General features: G+C 35.4%; 1 protein-coding gene across 8 annotated transcripts in view; it reads right to left on the bottom strand.

The window, feature by feature from the left end:
• The window catches only part of TCF12 (transcription factor 12), a 366,706-nt gene that overhangs the window by 171,161 nt on the left and 173,509 nt on the right, over nucleotides 1-22,036 (bottom strand). For all 8 annotated transcript variants that reach the window (XM_039230611.1, XM_039230614.1, XM_039230612.1 and 5 more), the window contains one exon: nucleotides 12,698-12,800. In XM_039230611.1, the coding sequence (XP_039086542.1) occupies nucleotides 12,698-12,800 (103 nt within the window). The remainder of the gene's footprint in view (nucleotides 1-12,697; nucleotides 12,801-22,036) is intronic.

Here is a 22,036-nt window from a genome sequence, read left to right as displayed (position 1 = left end):
AACCTATACATTCCTACATCTTTTAAATTTCCTTCAATTAATTTATTCATATGTCAGTTATTTATTTGTATGTTATTTTTAATTAAACTTTTCTTTTGAGGTAACTGTAGATTTACATGAAGTTGTAAAGAAATAATGGAGAGAGCCTGCGTACCCTTTACATATTTCTCCCATCTTACCATATCACAACAGGCTAACAACACTGACACAATCTACTTATCTTATTCAGATTTCTCCAGGTTTTTTCTTTGTTTGTGTGAATGCACATGTATACATTTAACTGTATACAGTTTTATCGTATGTGTAGGTTTACGTATTTACCACTGCAAATCATGATACAGAACAGATCCATCAGCCTGTAAGGATCTCTTCTGTTCATCTTTTATAACTACACCAACTTGTCTCCTTAATTCCTAGTAACCAACTATCTGTTCTTAATTCTACAATTTTACCATTTCAAGAGTAGTATACAGATACAATATGTAAGCTTTTGAAAAGTGGCTTGTTTCCCCCCGCTCAGCCTAATTCACTCAAGATCAATTTAAATTTTTACACTGGTTAATAATTTAGTCCTTTTTATTGCTGAAAAATATCCCAAGATATGAATGTATCAGTTTGTTTAACCTCACCCAGTGAAGGACATCTGGACCATTTCCAGTTGTTGGCTATTATCAAGGAAGCTGCTATTAACGTTCGTGTAAATTTTCATTTCTTTGGGATAAATGTTCAAGACTGCAATTGCTAAGTTGTACGGTAACTGCATATTTAGTTTTCTAACAAACAGCCAAAATGTTTTCTATAATGGCTGTACCATTTTACATTCCTGATGTAAATTTTCAGTTACTTCCTTAGATTAAATTCCTTACTGGTGAAGTTGAGACACATGCCTTTTTTTAATGGGTATACAAATTCATCGTCATAAGTGCATTGGGATACTTTCCTTCCAAGTGTATTAAGGTAAACTGGAAAGGTAAAACACATGGTGTAAAGAAAACAGTAGGGATATTCAGATGAGTTACAATGTACTAAAAGTGTTCAGTGTAGCAAGCTGACCAAAGGAATCATGGACAGATTACAAGAAAAATATAAACAGACATAGAAAATACATATAACAACATAAAAATTATGAATAGATATATACATATATCCCTTCTGTATCTCTTGTGAAAAAGTACATTATAAGCAGACACCTTCTATTATGCTAGTACCCGAAGGTGTTTTCTGGGATCTTTGTAACACACCTAAAGATAGGGGCACCTGGCTTGCTCAGTCAAAAGAGTGTGAAGCTCTTGACCTCAGAGTCTTGGTTTGAGCTCCATGTTGGGTGTAGAGATTGCTAAAAATTAAAAATAAACTTAAAAAAATTTTTTTAGGGAGACCTAAAGATAGAGGTGCCTGGGTGGCTTAGTCGATTGTGTTCAACTTTGGCAAAGGTCATGATCTCATAGTGTGTAGGTTCGAGCCCCGCACTGAGCTCTGTGCTGACAGTCTGGAGCCTGGAGTCTGCTTCAGATTCTGTATCTCCCTCTGCTCCTTCCCTGCTTGTGCTCTCTCTCTCTCTCTCAAAAATAAACATTAAAAATAAAGTACATTTATATAAAAAAAGAAAACCTAGAGATAACACCTACATTTTTAAAAAGACACCTGACTGAAATCTTACAGTAAAATGAAATAAAACAAAAGCTTATACTTAAATGTGCTCCTATCTGGTATAAATATACAGATGTGTGTATGCATGCACAGGCACACATATACCAAGAGTAAAAATGCTCTCTGCATTTAATATTGTCACTAAATGCACGATTTCCTTAACCTATATGAAAAGAAAATAATAAAACAGATGAGAATTCTTTGGTGGGACCATATTTCAGTGTATGTGAACCTGAGTAAAAATTTATAAAAATCATCATACAGCAAATATAGCACTACATTTTCTCTTAAATCTTTCTGACAGAAGAGAGTGTGAAATTGAAGATGAATAGCATTTCAAATCAGAGTAATTCCCAAACACAAACCATTAAGGTATTTTACATGAAAAATATATGAACTGCAACAAAAATCCATAATTTACATTTATGTTACACAAACTGTTCAGATACAAATCTAGAGAATACTTTAATATTTTCATTGCACACACCCTTTGGAGAGATTTCCAAATTAGGAGTGCAGACTCTCAAGAAAGCAACAATAATAGACTTTTCTGATGATTATGCCATTATCACACTATCCTCTGGTCACAGATTCTTCCTCTGGACTCTTCACAGCTATTATCTGTCTGCAGATTTCTCTCTCAGTAGAGCTGTCTCAATGCCACATCTCCACTGGGTTGCCTAAGTTTCACCTTTTCCTCTCTTAATGTGGTAGTTCAACTCAGCACAGGTATGATTTTGTACTGCTGTCTTGAGAAGCAGTTTTTTTTTTTTTTTAATTTCAGATTATAGAAAACTAAGGGGACACCAAGATTTCAGATGAAGGAAATCTGACATGTACCTAAAAAGCCAATTATCAGTATCCTATCTAAAGACAAAAACAACAGAAAAATAACTCACCTGGTGAGCAACTTACTATTCTGTATAGAGATAATAAAGCCCCAGAAATTTTAGAAATCATTCACCACCACCACAAGCACTAATCAACATGTCTGGATATGCAAAACAGGCACCCGCATGCACAACAAACCTGTTATGTTTCACAGAATTTCACATACACACACACACACACACACACACACACACACAATCATTTGTTATCCCTTCAAAAAAACTGACAATGTTGCTACGTTTTAAAGTATTTTTGTTACATTATCTAGAATAAGATTAACACAGTAAGGCCTGGAGAACAAATCCAGGTCACCAACAGTTCCTTTTATAGCCCATGAGCTAAGAAAACATAAGAAAAGTTTTTTTAATGTTTTTAAATGGTTATAATATAAGTACCTACATAATATTGATTTTGCCTCCCTGCAAATCCAAAATATTTACTATCTGGCTTTTTACAAAAAGGTCTGCTGGTCCCTGATCTCAGGGATCAGTGTAGAAAAGCACATAACAGAAATTAATAAAATTTATGACTATAAACTAATTGACTTACTTTGCAGTAAAGTGGCCTTGTGACCTACTCCAATTTAATTGCGACTCCCTAGAAATTTCATACCATCTGAGGAGTCTGACAATCCTCCAGGGATATTCTCAAAGTGAAAAACAAGTGTGTAATATAAGGATGATTGTTATATACTTCACTATCCATGCATACGACAATAGCCAAAAAAAAAAAAAGTCTCAAGAAGAAAGAATTAAAACTCAGATATATAATCAGGCTGAGTTTTAATTTTAATAAAAAATGATACAAAGCCAACATGGAAGCCACAGAAAAGTGTGAGCTATAAAAAGCAAAGGGTCAATTTTGTATGAAAAAAAGAAGCTGAGATGCAAAGATTACATAATGGTGGATTGACACTCAAGCAACAATCTTTTGAGGGGCTTCACTTAAAACAAAAGGCTTATTAATAACAGCAATATAGTACAAAACCTATATAACTAAAAGATCTGAATACCATAAACACCTTCAAACAATAACATTTCCACAAGTTAAACCAAAGCAATTCCGGATATGATTTCAAATTTTTAAAAACTTCACTTTCATCTGGTGGTTAATTAAAACTTACATAAACAGTGTGACATTAACCAAGCTAGTACTAACTTTTCACTTTGAAAGAACATCCAGAGGTTTCATGGTATGGGAAGTACCAGCCGCACCTTCTCCTATTTCCAGTTTTCATGATAACCATATATTTTTCAAGCTTCTCAATGGAGAACTACTGAGCTAGATGACCTCTAAGATCCATTCCAGTTCAACCATTCTGTGAGAATTTTAGTATTTAAGTAAATTATTCTGAGCTAACAAAACACTCAGAAAACCAATAGTAAATGATAAAGGGGTCATTATAACCATAAGCAATAAAATCTGAAATATTACCACATAGGAGGCATGATCTGATAATGCTGCTCTAGGATTTTCCCTTATTCAAACAGTACCCCAAATTCTTAACTATGTGCCATGGTGTGGATCTCAGATTATATGCATCTAGGAAAACTGTAAAGTTTACAAAAGTTCCTTTAAAAAATGTTCTTTTGTTCTCTAGTAACCAAGTAGCCATAGTGTGATGTATCCCACTAAAGGCAGACTTCACTTTCACTTGGATGCAATTAGACACAAACAAAGGGAAGATTCAAGGAAGAACCATTTATCAGATCTATGCCACTGGCTTACTGTAAAGCTGTGCAGAGCAGTACGGATAACTACTGATCACAGAACATACACAAGTGATGACGAGCAAAGGAACCGGGTAAACAAATAAAACTAAAGGTCCTCTTTCTTATAGGAGTCCCTAGTTACTAGTTTGCAAGGATGCAGACTTAAGCCAACATTATGATCTCAGGAAAATATTCACTAATAATCACAAGACTTTAAAAAAAAAAAAGAAGTAATCCCAGTGAAATAGGCCTCACAGATAGTGTGGTTATCTCAGGCTAGAGTCAATGGTGTCATTGGTCAGTCTTTTGGTAAATATACCACTATACCAAGCTATACAAAAGAAATCCATCAAAAGTTAGGTCTCAGATAAGAGACTCAAAATTGCATGAAGTCAAAGAAGCATTTCATTAAACACAAAAGCCATTGACAGATTGGAACATAACTGAGTTAGAGTCAGTTAATAACTAAAGAGAAAATCAAGAAGGTTCAAATGTAAGATACAAGACATTTCTATATTACCAAACAATTTTCTGAAGAAAAAAACTACACCAAAAAACTCAATAATTCATTCTTTGTTCATTTAAGACTTAGGCGATTATATAAATTACTGTTTGTTAATATTAGTTTTACTTTTCATAATTTTTTAATGTTGTATTTATTTCTGAGAGGGAGAGAGACAGCATGAGCAGGGGAGGGTCAGAGAGAGAGTAGACACAGAATCTGAAACAGGCTCCAGGCTCTGAGCTGGCTGTCAGCACAGAGCCTGACGCGGGGCTCGAACCCACAAACCGTGAGAGATCATGACCTGAGCTGAAGTTGGACGCTTAACCGACTGAGCCACCCAGGTGCCCCTAGTTTTACTTTTCCAAATAAAGCCCCAATCAAACATTTTTTTCCTCTATCTTCTAAAATTTCAGCATCTCTTTAATGTAATTCTAACTAATTCTTCTAAGTAATTCATTCCAGGATTAATTACGCTTAGATAAAAAGGATCTAAGTCTATACAGGAGAATTCCTGAAACTCTGGAACCTCTTTCAAAATGAGACATGAGTACTAACAGGTTGGTCTTTCCCAGACTGGGTAGGCTAAAAAACAAACAAACACATTAGCTAATCTCTGGTTCATAAGAATGATTTCTGAAAGAACAGCTTATCATAGTCATGGAAAAGAGGGTGCTTTTCAGGTTGTGAAGGCAAAGTAGGGACACATAAAGAGACAATGTTGCCAGGAACAGAGTATTATTCTAAAAAAATACATAACTATATTGAAAGAAAACATTCCAAACCATTAAGGAATAAGGTATCCTGTAAGGAAGCCAGAAAGGACAATTTACAACAGTTTGGAAAGAATGGAGTGAGAGAACCAGAAGTAGAGAGAAAGAGACCGTATTTCTGTACCCCCTTCCCTTTTTCACTTCTCAAATTTCCTTTTGGCCGATTTTGCCTCTCCAATTTTATCCCATTCTCCCAACAAAAATTTTTAAGGGGAAAGTAAGAGATCTGATAACATTGTTTGAACACTTGGATCTGCAATGTCTAAAATCAACCTACTTTCAGCTATATGCAATATGTGACTCAATATGACTTTTTATTGAACACAGTTTAAGTTCATTCCTGTCCTTTGCAAGGAGAAGAGTCCTGACTAATACACTGGATTTTGCTACTCCACAATAAAACTTCCTGATCACTTCTGCCTCTTACTTTAATTTCTTCTGAATTTCTGTAAGAACTTCTTTGTATCACTCTCATTCTACCATGTGTAATAATTATCAAAATTATTTCCCCTATTACATTAAAACAGTAAAGTCTGTAAAGACAGATTGAATCTTACTTTTATATTCTGTCATATGTTATTTTCATACATTGAAGGGCAGAGAAAAAGGCAAGAATGGGCACATGAAGGAAAAAGAGAAAGGTTTTCAACAATTCAGACTGGTTAATGAGGGTCTAAGCAGTCACACGAGAAAGAAAAAGATATAAGAGCTAGAATGTGGAAAGAATGCTCATGAGAGGTAAAAAAGAAAAAAAAGCAGTGTATGACAAAGGGAAGATGAGCTAAATTAGAATGAAGAGTTGGGTCCAGGTTTCTTAATTAACTACTCATTTCATTTTTTTTTGGCTTTGGTTTCTTCAGTGGTAAATAGGTTTCTTTTATTCAAGTTTCTCAGCGCCAACATTTTGTGTCTGTAAGTAGCCAAATATCAGAGAATGATAATCAATGAATATGTAACCCATATCCTTTCCTGAGACTTGAGTTTAATAAAACACTGGAGAAAGTATGAAGGCTTAATCCTTATAAAATACTGTCAAACCAGATACTAAACTATACTGTTTCCCCTAAGCACAATTATAATCATTTTCATTAACTCATCTAGTGAAGGAATGTCTTGTACATGAGAATTATAAATATTTTTTTAAGTTTATTTATTTTGGGGGGGGAGGGATGGTGGGAAGAAGGGAGGGAGGGAAAGAGGGAGAGGGAGAGGGAGAGGGAGAGGGGGGGGAGGGGGGGGAGAGAGAGAGAGAGAGAGAGAGAGAGAGAGAGAGAGAGAGAGAGAATCCCAAGAAGGCACTGCACTGTCAGCGCAGAGCTCAATGCAGGGCTTGAGCCCATGAACTGCAAGAGCATGACCTGAGCCAAAATGAAGAGTCGGATGCTTAACCGACTGAACCACCCAGGCACCCCAAAGTTAGAAATCTTTTGAGAGCAGAGTTCTACTTATTGTGCTTTGATATTCTGAAAATGGTGATTCTACATTTTTTTGTAATTCTAGGAGAATTCTGTATTAGTGAGAAATTGTACTACAGGCAAGGTCAAGTATACGAGAGTTTTCTTTGAAACTGGTTGTTTGAAATACCAAATATATAGGAGAAAGTGTACTTGGATTTACAGTCCCAGACAAGCCCATAGAAACCTACTGAGTTCATAAAGAAATGAAAGTAACGTAGCAGCTGCTATTAGAGGGGGCCCCTTAAACTCTGAGGTAAGGAAGGATAGGGCGGGCAGGCACCTAGGTGGCTCAGTTGGGTTTAAGCATCCCACTTCAGTTCAGGTCATGATACCATAGTTTGAGCCCTGCATCAGGTGAGCTCAAGCCCCACTCTGGGTTCAACACTCTCCCTCTCTCCCTCTCTCTCTGCAACTCATGGGATTCTCTCTCTTTCTCCCTCTCTCATAATAAATAAGCAAATAATTTTTTTTGGAAAAAAAAAAGAAGGGTAGATACAGATGAGCAAATAGACCCCAACATGAAAGGAAGGATGGTTTATTCGTAATTCAAATAACTCTGTTAAAGAAACTTAACAATACTGTACTTGAACTGAACCCAACCTAAAATATTAGCTAAGATGTCTAAGATAAATTATAAAAATATATACAGCAATATCATTAACATTGTGCTATTTTACATTTCAGACAACTTTCATGTATTATCTTTATTTTTCCTTTAAAACAAAACCTACAAGCACTGCCCAGTGTGTGCTTCATGGAAAACTAGTTCCTCAAAGGCTAATGATTCTTTATACAAAAAGGCTTGTGTGTGTCATCTGAATCTAGGATGTGATGAGCTGACCAAAGTTAAATAAGCTTTACCTCCTGTTTTTTACAGAGCCTTTAATATCCCAAAGTACAATATAAATCTCTTAAGAAGGGGCACATGATGTACAATGTATCCCAAAGTTATAGAGCTATAGAACCAATTTTTCCCCAGTACTTTCTAAAGACCAGGGTCTCCATAATTAGAGTGTAGGAAAAAGATGAGCTAGGGAAAACCTGAGAGCATTATATAAAGAACAAATACCTGGCATGCCTAATGGAAATAATACTTGGGAGTCAGAAGAAACAGAATCTACACTCAGTTTTGCCATTTATAGGCTCTGTGTCCCTGGGGGGGGGGGGGGGAGGTGACACTTAATTTTACTGTGCCTTTATTTTATAATTTGCAAAATAGCAATTCTAATTCCAGTTGGAGTATTTTTCAGGTTTGGATAAAAGATATTAGATACATGAGATTATAGAACTAAAAAATTCTAGACTTGCAGAAGACTTTTCAGGCTACCCAGCAATACCCTATCAAAAAGGTAATTTAAGGATCTTGACTAAAACCCACATCTCTTCTAAGACCCACATCTGCCCCCTGTACCCTTCACGTATTGCTTTCACTCTTTAAAAGATTAACTATTTAGAAAATATCTCTAGAGGCAGAGGAATACAATTCCTCAAAAAGGAATACAACTGAAAGTCTCAGACAAAAAGTAATATTGAAGTAATATAATTTCACCTTAAAATTCCCACTGACAACATATAGTCCAAAATAAGTAAGGGTTTGATAAACATGGAGAGGTAGAAAGGTAAGAGTAGCTCATCCCATATCACTTGGAAACTGAAGGTATGCAATTTTTTGAAATAATTCATTTCTATATCCAATGAACAAACTGGGCCTACCATCACCAAAAATATATCTAATCAACAACAGGTAAAAGAAAGCATTTCTTCCTAAAATCAAAGAGAGAACCAAGGGTAGAGATATAGACTAAAGCTGCTACTATCAAAGCTTTGCAGCTTTCCTGCAAAGGACTGTTTGATGCTAATTACTTAGTGATGTGCCAAAAGGATGTATTTATTTCACTTGAAACATAAGAAAGCCCTTTCTTCCATATTGACAAATCAATGGGATAATTCTGGAATTCATTAAAAAGAAACACTAACTGATCCAACATAATAGCTTTACTTCCTATGTAAAACACTTCAAAATATCTAAATGAATATAAATGCATTTTTCTGTGGTAAATTGTTTATTATTGAATCATTATCAACCTTGTTAAGACAAAATTTCTCATTTTTGCAATGTGCAAAATCATTAAAGTGTTTGAGAGCTCCATCATGAAAGACAGTGGCACTTTATAATCCATTATTTCTTCAGGCAAATGTGCTTTTGGTTGAACATAATACGAAAAATAACAACATTCCCTAGCATATTATTCTATCTTCTCTCTTAATGGTATTTTTATATGTTGACAGCAATGATGAAATATGTTACTGCTTTCCTATTAGCTTTAACTGTTTCTGAGCATTCATCATTTACAGCATCCCTCTGAAGTGTTACCTGTGATGATGATTAGGTATCTATAGTTCTGAATGTTTCTCATAATGCTTTGCATGTCTTAGACATGCTTTAACAACATAGGTTTTTAGTCTGAAATTCCCTTAAATTATCAAATGGCTAGAAGAGTGAATCTATCCATCCACTATACCGAGCACTATAAACCTATATATTTGAGTATCTAACAGTCAATTTACTTTGGCTCACATCAAGTAGGATTGCCTATTGCTGTACAGAACTGCTCTACCATTTAGGAGACATTAATTTCCAAAGCTACTTTTGAAAATATGTGCCTAATCTTTTCAGGGTTATTTTCTTCTTCCTTATAGGTAAATTAACATTTTTAAGATTAGATAGTTAAAACTCATAATGAAAATGTACAGCTGCATATTAACTGTACAGTATAGTTCAGATGAATCCAGATTTTTTCACTTAGAGTGTGAAGGGATCAATCTGTTTATAAATTTGAGGGGTTTTTTTGTTTTTATTTTTTTAATGTTTATTTTTGAGAGAGAAGCAGAGTCTGAGCAGGGGAGGGGCAAAGAGAGAGCAAGGCACAGAATTCAAAGCAAACTCCAGGCTCCGAGCAGTCAGCACAGAGCCTAACATGGGGCTCAAACTCACGAACTGCGAGATCATGACCTGAGTTGAAGCCAGATGCTCAGCTGACTGAGCCACCCAAGCGCCCCTAAATTTTAGTTTTTATAATGTTTCCAGATTTATTTTAGATGCTGATTTTATATACAGGATATGTATAACTATTAAAAGATTTCTAATAATTATCTGCAAACTGAAGAAACCAAGAAGCTCTTTCTCATAATTGCTCCAACTAAGAACATGTTACCTAAAACTAAATTACAGAAGTGTTTTTAGTCAATAGCTGTTCAGAGCAAGGGACTGACGTGCACACTTCTTAGAATTCATTTACTTCCCACAACTTTAACAGTCACCTTGGCTCAAAGATACGCTAATGATGCAAGTCTACTGGGCTTAAAAATCCTATCTGTGAGGGGCACCTGGGTGGCTCAGTTGGTTAAGTGTCTGACTTTGGCTCAGGTCATGAACTCACCGTTCATGGGTTTGAGCCCCACATCGGGCTCTGTGCTGACAGCTAGCTCAGAGCCTGGAGCCTGTTTCAGATTCTGTGTCTCCCTCTCCCTCTGACCCTCTCCTGCTCACGCTGTCTCTTTCTCTCAGAAATAAATAAAAAACATTAAAAAAATAAAAAAATCATATCTGTGAGCTAATAATAAAGGTAAATGCATAAATATAAAAGGAGTAATTTCTGATTTTTCACTTCTAAGAAGTATAGCCTCAATTAAGAAAGCTTAGTTCAATCTGAAATTACAATACCACTGACTAGAGCTTGCTCAGCCATATTTGTAATAAATAAAGTGCTACTTGGGAAAAATATATACTACAAAAGAAATTATTTGGAGTGTCACATTTATTTTACTTTGATGATAAGTTCAATAGAAAATTAAAAAGATAAAATGGAAAGTTTTCCCTGGCTAAATCCAAGGATAATTATTTTGTTCTCAATTTAATACTGAATTTTACCTGGAATGATATGGTTTTCATTTGTGTTTACGTTAAAACAAACTGTCATTTTAAACACAAGTTTTGGGGCGCTTGGGTGGCTTAGTCGGTTAAGCGTCCGACTTTCGCTTAGGTCATGATCTCACAGTTCATGGGTCCGAGCCCCGCGTCAGGCTCTGTGCTGACTGCCAGCTCAGAGCCTGGAGCCTGTTTGAGAGTGTGTGACTCCCTCTCTCTCTGACCCTCCCCTGCTCACGCTGTCTCTCTCTCTCCTAGAAATAAATAAAACATTAAAAAAAATTTAAAAAAAAATAAAAATAAACACAAGTTTTACTGCTCATTAAATTTCTTACTCTTGAGTCATACTCAATGATCTAGCTTTAAGCTGGTAACTGCTTTAGGCAAAATCCACACTAGAATATCAGACTGTCTCCTCAACACTTCATAGAGGATAAGGTAATTAAACAAAGACTTTGCAAAGCAAAATCACTTATAACGAAATTGCAGACCACCAGGATTTTGGATTTGGGTAATCCATTCAGATTAGCATGGCTGTGTCTTAAAAGGACAATTCTAAGATCACAATATAGGTCACGTCCTTAACAAATAAAGTAATGAAATCAATGTCAATTACACAAACTTCCATATTTACATGACGCCACTGACAACAACTAAAACAGATTAAACAAAGTTTTCTAATGTGCTCTGGCCTAGTAAAGCAAGAAGGAAAAATAATGTCATAAAGCTGAAATTGTTTTTAATCATGTTCAAAAAGTTAAAATTACTACTTTTAAAGAATAAAAGGGGCGCCTGGGTGGCTCAGTCGGTTAAGCGTCCGACTTCAGCTCAGGTCATGATCTCATGGTTTGTGGGTTCGAGCCTCATGTTGGGTTCTGTGCTGACAGCTCCTCAGAGCCTGGAGCCTGTTTCAGATTCTGTGTCTCCCTTTCTCTCTGACCCTCCCCTGCTCATGCTGTCTCTCTCTCAGAAATAAATGAAACATTAAAAAAAAAAAAGAATAAAAGAGTGGCATCCAAACTAGGAGGGGGGAAAAAACTTGGGCTTATCATTTTAGATTGAACAGCTAATAACTTTCATATGAGGAAGACAGAAGGGAGGGAGAGAGTGGTGCTTTGCAGGGAGTAGGGGGAAATATAAAGAAAAGCTAACCTTAAAGGTTTTGCCCAGATAGAAATAATCATATTTGGGTGGCAGGTAATATCCTTCAAAGCACAACTTTTCTATTGCAGAACACAACTTACAAAATTCCCAGTATATGAAACCAACTTGACAATAAACTATGAAAGAAAAAAAAAGAGAAAAAAAAATCCCCAATATGAACCCAAGTACTTAAAACAAATGCTGCCAACATCTAAGTGTACTATTAAGTTTTAATTATATAGTGCTGAAAGACATATTGTCCAACATAAGTAAAATCTGCTTCAAGTCACTACTTTGTCATATTTTTAATTGCCACACATACACGACTGTTAAGACAAATAGTTAATTACAAATGTCTCCGAAAGACATTTCTGCCCAGAAAGCAGAAAACATATAATGCCTGATGTCACAAAGACACTGCCAAAACTGACAGTTAAAACATTGCTACTTCCTTTTTGATACTAATGATTTTTCTGAATGCTTGCTCCTCAGGATGAATGGAATAAGGAAAGCCTGATGCTCCTAGAAACACAGGAACTTTCTTCTAGATATAGATGTGTATTTCCTGGACAAGGGGATTAAAAAATGTCTCTAACCAAAGAGGCTTCGTGGAGACTACTTGCAGAGAATTACCAACTTACCCATCAGATTTGAGTTCATGAAAGGTGTTGGGGACAAGCCTTCATGGGCCCCTAATCGACTGTCATTCAAATGATCACTGTAATGAGGACTGTCTGTAAAACCCTAGGGGGAAAAAAAAGATGGGAGTATTAAAGAGATTATTTGGCAGTCCTGCTAATTGAGCATAATGACACTCATCTAATTAATATACAGACTTACAAATGGTCATTCTTAACCAAGTTCCTTGTTTGTTACTTGAAAAACTAAACAGAAACGCTCCTTTTATTCCTTTTAAGGTTTTAAAGTAGTTTCTTAATAATCTTAAAGAAAATTAGCCCTATGAACTCTTTACATCCAAAAGGAAAGTTCTATCATTCATTTTTTTAAAAAAAGATGAAGAAAATATATTTTTAAGTTGTAATAAATTAGGAAAAATGTTTATCTGTACCTTCCATTCTCTGTCTCCAAACCCTACCAGTTACTTAAAATACTAAGAATAATCTACAATCAATATACTAGAAATAAATCCTTTCCTAAATGGCAAACAATATTTACCAAAAAAGATCTGTTTGTACTCTTTTGATACTAGTATAACATGATATACTGTTAGAGAAACTGAACCATGTAAAAAGAAAAACATTTATTAAAAACTGATTTAAACTCTTACAAGAATTTTAAAAATGAAATTGCACACCATGAAAACAATAAAACTGTTATTATATCTCAACAGTTCTTATTAAATTTCTCCTTATAACTTAAAATATATTTTTTAAAAGCAAAAAAGGAAAAAAGACACTAAAGTTTACAAATAAATGTTACAAAAGCTCTGTGGATTAAAAACTCTTCTGGTTCTCACTCTTAGATAAACTAAGTACAAAATCATACTGTTCTTAAACACGGCTTTGAATCCTGGTTAATGAACCCTCAGGTTGACCTCTATCCTTCTGCTAACTTACAATGGTTTTAGTAAAAATCAGAAAAACTTCCTAGAGGCCCAAAAAGAATGCAAACTGCCTTGGCTCTCAGAAACCAGAAATCACCCAGAATCCCCTGGGACTATAAAATCATCAATCACTGAACATTTATCATTACCCAGACCGCAGGCTAACATTCAAGAAGACATTAATGGGGCTGAAACAGGCCTCACTATCTTTGCAGGCATGCTGTCAGTTCAACCAAAGGGCTAGGAACTGAGGGCTAAATAACTGTCAAATCATTACAATTGCTTATGGATGCATGTCACAACTCCTTCTGCTGTTCTGTTTTAAAACTAATCTTCTGGGAGTGCTAACTCCCAAATGAATCTTTGTTTCATTTTTATCTACTTTAGATTTACTGATACACATGTGATGGACATTTGAGAAGAATCTTGGTGACATTTACAATTTGGTTATGACCACAAGGATGTCCTCTGGTAACCACAAGAAAAAGTCTCATCTGTCACAGCCACATGCAGCAGAGGCTTATACAATACAGAATGGCTCCTAGCTAAGGTCACTTCTTGGAGTTTACTTCTGTTATTTAAAACTTAACACTCTTGACGTGCTAAGTGACATGTCACTATCTCACAGACATTTGGGTGTTTCTGCCCCTTCCTCCCCCTATCACTTTCAGGCATGTAAGTCAAAACAAGGCACTGAAACCTACAAAACACTCCCTGACCCAGTGTTTAATGTCATTACACAATGATGTTACTACAGAAAAACGCCAACAGAAATGTGTTTGTAGGTGAGCCACATTGTTCACACTTCACTTAAATGCAAAACAACAGTAAAAGATTAATTTTTTATCCTCTCAGAATTCTCAAGAATTCTTCATTCTTGAAGTACCAAAAAAGAACTTTTTTCCATCCTGACCATAAAAACATTCAAGTTTTTAAAAACTATCTCTAAAGCACAAGAATACAATGAGATATAAGTTTTAGGGTAATAATCAAATGATTATACACACATAGTTTTTTAACTTCATAGATTACATGTAATACAGATCAACACAGAGGATAGTTATCGCTAGGCTTCCATTAATATGTGCTCAGAGAACACAGAAATTATTTTACTATCAACCACACATAAATAATAAGTACTATCCCTTACCCATGGGCACCCACATACTGCAGGACATAGTACAGAATTTACTACAAGATTATTTTCCAGTCTACTCACAAATTCTGTGATTGTCACATTGCATGACAGAAAAGTAGTCTATAAACTTTAACATATATAAGCAAGATTTGTATATGGGCCCTAATACCTGTTTATTAATAAATTGTATACAATTTATGTATAGTATATACGACTATATTCAATGTATATGAATTACATATTATGAATGTTATTATATTCATAATGTGAATACATGTATACAATCTATATATATTATATATTAATATATTTATAGATATACTCTTAACCTACAGATCAAATTTCAGTAAGGCATAATTTTGCTCATGTAAGATTAAAATTTAATAGAGATTTTAATATATTTGCATACACCTCAAAAGTTCATCTTAATGTATATAATTTTCTTGAAAAGTTACAGCCCAAGAGGAAAAGAAATAGTACTTCATCCACAGATGCAAACTGATGCTAAAGGACAGAACAAAGAAAATGGACTTATAAATGACTGTCAAAGTTTTGGATCTATGTCATAACTATAGATGACATAATATGACTAATAAAATTATGTCATAGTTTTGGAACATTATTATGCTAATAAAAATGGTTAATTCTGTACAATGGTTTTACTATGAAAATAACCATTAATAAAAAAGACTTCTGTACACAAGAGATTATATAAACTGTACATTACAAGGATAGCACAATATTACCAAAATCATCTATCATAGCAGCTTTTTAGTCATAGTATGCCGATAACCACAAATACATTTCCAAATGTACTCTAAAAAATTACTGTTTCTGTTTAATGATAAAAATGGAAAGCAATCAAAAAAATCAGTAGCTGATAAAATTAGTTGATACAAAGATAACAAAAACTGCTTAACTCTATACTTAAACTCTGTCTAAACTACAATTTAATTTGCAAATCTTAAAGTCTCATCTATGAATGCATAACACTTTGCAAAATCTTTATATTGTAAAGCATGTTCTATAAAAGGGCATTTAGTATTTTTCCCTACGTTCATTTCATGGTATAGAATTCAGAAATGTTAATCCCTGCTATAATACGACAATAGATCTGACATAGTTAATCTGTTACCATTCCTTTTTTTTCAGTTATCAATGTTCTTTGTTTTTTTTTAATTTACATCCCAAGGGAGTTAGCATATAGTGCAACAATGATTTCAGGAGTAGATGCCTTAATATCCCTTACCCATTTAGCCCATCCCCCTCCCATAATCCTTTCAGTACCATTCTGCAAATTTTAAAATGTTATCTAAATAGTATCCCTTTTTCTTTCTCACTTAACATTCAATATGTAAGACTGACACACTGAAATGTAGCACTGGTATAGACATGTTGCTACTACATAAAATTCAATTTATAAACATACCACAATTTATCTATCCATTCCCCTTTTAATGGTATTTAGAATTCCCATTTCCCCCATTACACATAAGCCTGTTGTAAAGACTTTAGGAATATGTCTCCTTGCATATACGTGAAAATTGATGTGAAATTTTCTCTAGGAGTAAGCACAACTTCAAGTTTATAAGACCTTACCAAACTGTTATGTAGGAAAGAAACACACTCATTTAAGAAAAATGTCTCCTATTTTATATTGAATCAGAAAGTTCTAGTCGACAGCTTATGGAAAGAAAGCTTCCCAAGTCTACTTAAAAGTTGTAGGTAATTTGTGATGGACTTCCCAGATGGTAAAATCAAAGCAATCAAAATTATATTTTCTTATTATTTCACTTAACCCTTATGCAGTTTTTTCTTATCTAAAACAATCTGTCCTGGCTTAAAAGGCAGTCCTTTGCCATAATAAATATTCAAGACCACATTCGGTAAATGAGTTAATCTTCTCTCGGCTCCTTAGTTTACGTTAAGGTTCTATAAATAAAACTGCATCCATTATTCCAAGTGTTGATCAAGCAAAATTTAACAGAAGTACAATATTTTTAAGTTTGTTGCCAGTATCAGGTCTTGATGCTCAGTCAAGTCATGGCTGTTACAGCCATGCGAAAGTGTTGACCAATGCTGAATTTTATATTCTGACCCTACAAGCCTAACAGACAGTTCACAGTTCATAATTAAAAGAGTAATGTGTATCTTAGTAATATCCATAGGACAATACTTCTGGATTCTCTCGTCAGCCACGGTGATACTAACCATGAACCAGCAATTTATACTGCCTCTTCCTGCTCCTGTGACTAAAGCCATTCATATTTAAGGGTAAGTGGGAATTCAAAGTGTAACAATGAAAGAAAAGTTCTTTGATAATTGGCTCACAGGGATGGGAAATCCGTGGCCTGGATTTATTTCCCTGAAGGTGAAAGTAAATAACACATAGATGAAAGATGAGGGATTCCTTTTAGGAATACATATGAAGTTTTCACTCACTCTAACTAATTTAAGGTTTCCTATTCCAACAATAATAGCATACATTTCATGATACTATTCGCCAGAACATGAGTTAAGGGCTTTTCTCACTTAATCCTCACAACATCATGACTCCTCACAACCCCATGAACTATTATTCCCATTACACAGAAAAGAAGATGAATCCAGAGGGACGCCTGGGTGGCTTAGTCGGTTAAGCGTCCGACTTTCGCTTAGGTCATGGTCTCGCGGTTCGTGGGTTCGAGCCCCGCGTCGGGCTCTGTGCTGACTGCCAGCTCAGAGCCTGGAGCCTGTTTCAGTCTGTGACTCCCTCTCTCTCTGACCCTCCCCTGCTCATGCTGTCTCTCTCTCTCTCTCTCTCTCCTAGAAATAAATAAAACATTAAAAAAAATTTAAAAAAAATTAAAAAAAAAAAAAGAAAATGAGTCCAGAAAATTTACACAATTCACATGATATCCAATAGTAAGTAGCAGAATGAGTCTCAACCCAAGCAGTCTGACTCCAGAGTCCATCATGCAATGCTGCCTCTCTAGTAATAACTGTTCCTCCCTAGAATTATTGTGAATTAAATGGCTCAATGACAGGGTAGAGCCACACAATATGAAGAGTATGTATGTTTAAACAGTAATTCACAGGTGATAAAGGAATTAAGCCAGGTAAATGCAACAACAAAACAATAAAAAAAGTAACATTTTGCCCAATAACAAATTGCCCAATTTGGCAAGTGGTTTTTGAAATATTGGAGGTAGTCAAAAGAGCTTCTGAGAATTTTTGAACCCATAGATTTTGATGGAGATAAAGCAACAAAATGGGAAATGGAAAAATCTCCTTTAGTGAATGGATTATCAAGTACATTCATTCATTCCTCTTATAGAACACTCCCCTGCCCAAAGTGGGGATAAACTGTGGCAACCTTCAAAATGCTGAGATAGTTCCTGCAGAGGATGTAAACAGAGGCCCCAACAAACCTAGAAGCAAATTTATGTACCGTCAGGACCAACAGTTGCGTGCCCCCATGTAAGATGGAGTTTATGATGATATGGCAATTATAATGAAATGTGGGGAAAACTCTAGAGAAAGGCTACATAACTCTATTTCTATTACAACAAACTAAGGTATCTGAATGGCACTAAAGATGGTAAAAACAACAAATACATGTCTGTATTCCTATAGAGGTAGGAATCTTTAGGGTCAGAGCCTTAAACCCAACTTCATCCTGAGGCTCACCCAGAGAAACAGTGTCAGAGGAGGCACCTCATCTTCCTTAGGGAATTGGTTAACTTATTCTGCAGAACTGAAGCTACCCAGACATAGCAAATGAATACAAAAGGACTTTTAGGAAAAAGACCCATTATGCCTTTCTTCAGTTCCTGGAACTCTGCGGAGTCCCTGGTAGGTACCAAGCTAAAGTACCACATGTGCCACATAGATATTCCAACAAAGAAAAGAGCAAGTAAAGAAAGCTTTATTTCTACCTAATACCAGAGGAAGACAGTGTCCCTGATGCCTGATTTATAGTTTCTCTTGCAGAGTTCTCAGCAGCTGAAATGTTAGGACTTTCTTAAAAAACAGAAAAGCATCATCATCAGATACGAGAGGTAGGCACAACTACTCTGTGACTGTATCTGTTACACAAAACCTAACTTTTAGAGATGAATGATAAATGGGCTTCTGAAAACTAAAAAAAAAAAACTAAAAAACTTTAACTAAAAACTAGCTAAAGTTCTCTTAGCAGAGACTTCTATATTAAATTTTTAAATATTTATTTATTTTTGAGAGAGAGAGACTGAGCTTGAGTGAGCAGGGGACAGGCAGAGAGAGAGAGACAGAGACAGAGACAGAGAGAGAGAGAGAAAGAGAGAGAGAGAGAGAGAGAGAGAGAATCCAAAGCAGGCTCCAAGCTGGGACACAGAGCCCAATGCAGGGCTCAAACTCATGAATCATAGGCTCATGACTTGGGCTGAAGTCGGACACTTAACTGACTGAGCCACCCAGGTGTCCCGAGACTTCTATACTAAATGAATAGGTTAGTGAAGGAGTTCATCAAATTTTTCTTGGACATTTCCTTATTTTTTTTCTTGTTACCATTCTTACACTTTTATTCAACATAGTATTTGAAGTCCTAGCAACAGCAATCAGAAAAAAATTTTTAATAGTATCCAGATAGGTAAATAGAAAGTAAAATTTCACTTTTTCCTCATTACATGATATTAGATATAGAAAACAGTATATCCACCAAAAATCTACCAGAACTGATAAATTTAGTAAAGGTACAGGAAACAAATTAATATATAGAGATTTGTTGCATTTTGTTTCAATAAAAATAAAATAGCAGAAAGAGAATTAAAAAAATAAATCCCAATTCCAGTTACTCCAAAATGAATAAAATACTCAAGAGTAAACTTAACCAAGGAGATGAAAGACCTGTACCATAAAAACTATAAAATGCTGATGAAAGAAACTAAAGATGACACAAACAAATGGAAAAATATTCCATGCTCATGGATAAGAAGAACCAATATTGTTAAAATGTCCATGCTACCTAAGACAATATACAGATAGAATGCAATTCCTAAGAAAGTAACAATAGCATTATTCACAGACCTAGAACACATAGTGCTGAAATGTATATGGAAGCACAAAAGACCTCATTTGGCAAAAGAAAGAACAAAACTTCAGGTATCACAATCCCAGATTTCAAGATACACTATAAAGCTATAGTAATCAAAACAAGATGGCACTAGCACAAAAACAGACATTTAGATCAAAGAAACAGAATAGGGAGTCCAGAAATAAATCAAAACTTTTGTGTTCAAATAACCTCTGACAAATAAAGCAAGAATATGGAGCCTGGGTGTCTCAGTTGGTTAAGCGTCCAACTCTTGGTTTTGGCTCAGGTCATGCAGAAGATAGATTCAGGCTACATCTGAGGGGAATTCACTGTGCCTCTTGGATTTCAAAGTGTGTTTCCTTCCCCATATTGGAGAAGTTCTAGGCTATAATTTGTTCAAGTACCCCTTTCGCCCCTTTCTCTCTTTTTCCTCTGGAATTCCTATGATACGGATATTGTTCCATTTGATTGTTATCATTCCGTTCTCAAATTCTCCTTTTTCACTCCTGGATCAATTTATCTCTCTATTTCTTGGCTTCCTCTTTTTCTATAATTTTATCTTCTAATTCACCTATTTTCCTCTCTGCCTCTTCAATTCACAAGGTGCAATCAGCGTGCCAGGGCCAGAATAAGGGGACAAGTCACTCCCGATACCAATCAACAAGGTGCCTTGGTGGTTCGTGCTCAAGCAAAAACAATTAAGTGGGAGCAGATATCGGTCATCATCTGACAGCAGGAGACCTTGCAAGCCTGCCTTAACTTCACAAGGTGTATTCTTTTTTTTTTTTTTTAATTTTTTAATTTATTTCTAGGAGAGAGAGAGAGAAGACAGCGTGAGCAGGGGAGGGTCAGAGAGAGAGGGAGTCACAGACTCTGAAACAGGCTCCAGGCTCTGAGTCGGCAGTCAGCAAAGAGCCCGACGCGGGGCTCGAACCCACGAACCGCAAGATCAAGACCTAAGCGAAAGTCGGACGCTTAACCGACTAAGCCACCCAGGCGCCCCTCACAAGGTATATTCTTAACTAGTGAGTTCATGAATGGCTCCCAACAATCATGGATCTTAAAAATGGTTATGATGAATTAAAAAATGCTATAAATGAGGTGCATAATAAAATGGAGGTGGCCACTGCATGCACTGACATTTCCTTATTTTTAATTTTAAGAATTTTTAAATTTGACAAAGTACTTAAAATTTGAGAAAGCTTCTAATTTTTTTAGTTTAGGAAAGTATTTTTAAAGTTATATTTGTAAACAGACACATGTACAGCTTTAGAATCACTGCTTCCCATCAATATGTTCATAATATTTCAAAGGATGTATTTAAGAAAATTTTCTTTTTTTGGTTAGCATTTATTGTTAAGAACATCAATGGAATTAGACTCTAAGTACATCACCTCTCTCGTTGTCGTGGTCCTTTTGTAAGAGAAGACCCATCACTCATTTTTGCATGTTTGCCAGACTTTCTTTTACATATCAGCAAATAAAGCTCTCTCTTTCCCCAACAGCTGCCTAACCCAGAAGGCTTCTGAATAACTCCAACATCGTGCTGAGGAAGGACCTCTGGGGGAGTACTTATTTGTCAGTTTGAGGAATACATACAAGATTTGAATACAGGCAAACTAGCTTTTTAAAATCACTAAAAGTAGGACTTTTGTGGCTATTCACATGTCCAGATAGCTTAGCTCATTCATATCATACATATGTTTAACCATATTAAGTGAATTCATAAAAAAGGGAGACAATTAATGTAATAAAAATAGTTCCAGCCTTCTTCTATTCTAAAAAGCATGCACCCTAGAGGTGTAGAATCTATTGCTCTGTCTATTAGTAAGGGTTTTTGAAAGCTTCTTAGGAGACGCATCTCACTCTGTTGCTATTCTGTTGTATAAAGATAGCATTCTTCATAAAATATGATATTAAAACATAAACCAGGAACTTCGTTTAGTAAGCAACAACACGTATAGCTATCTGATCCATTATCAAAAGGAAACTCCACTCTGATATGTGTATATGCATTCTACTTATTTAATTAAATAAAACTGGCAAGGCAAGATTAAGTGGCATTACTTTATTAGAATACTTCTGGTGGAGCACCTAGGTGGCTCTGCCAGTTAAGTGCCCCACTCTTGATTTTGGCTCAGGTCACGATCTCACAGTCATGGGATCAAACCCAACGTCAAGTTCTGCGCTGACATCATGGAACCTGCTTGGGATTCTCTTTCTCA

Source organism: Hyaena hyaena, unplaced genomic scaffold, assembly GCF_003009895.1.
Source record: "Hyaena hyaena isolate Hyena2069 unplaced genomic scaffold, ASM300989v1 scaffold_49, whole genome shotgun sequence".
NCBI lineage: Eukaryota > Metazoa > Chordata > Mammalia > Carnivora > Hyaenidae > Hyaena > Hyaena hyaena.
This window is presented reverse-complemented; position numbering and strand designations above follow the sequence as displayed.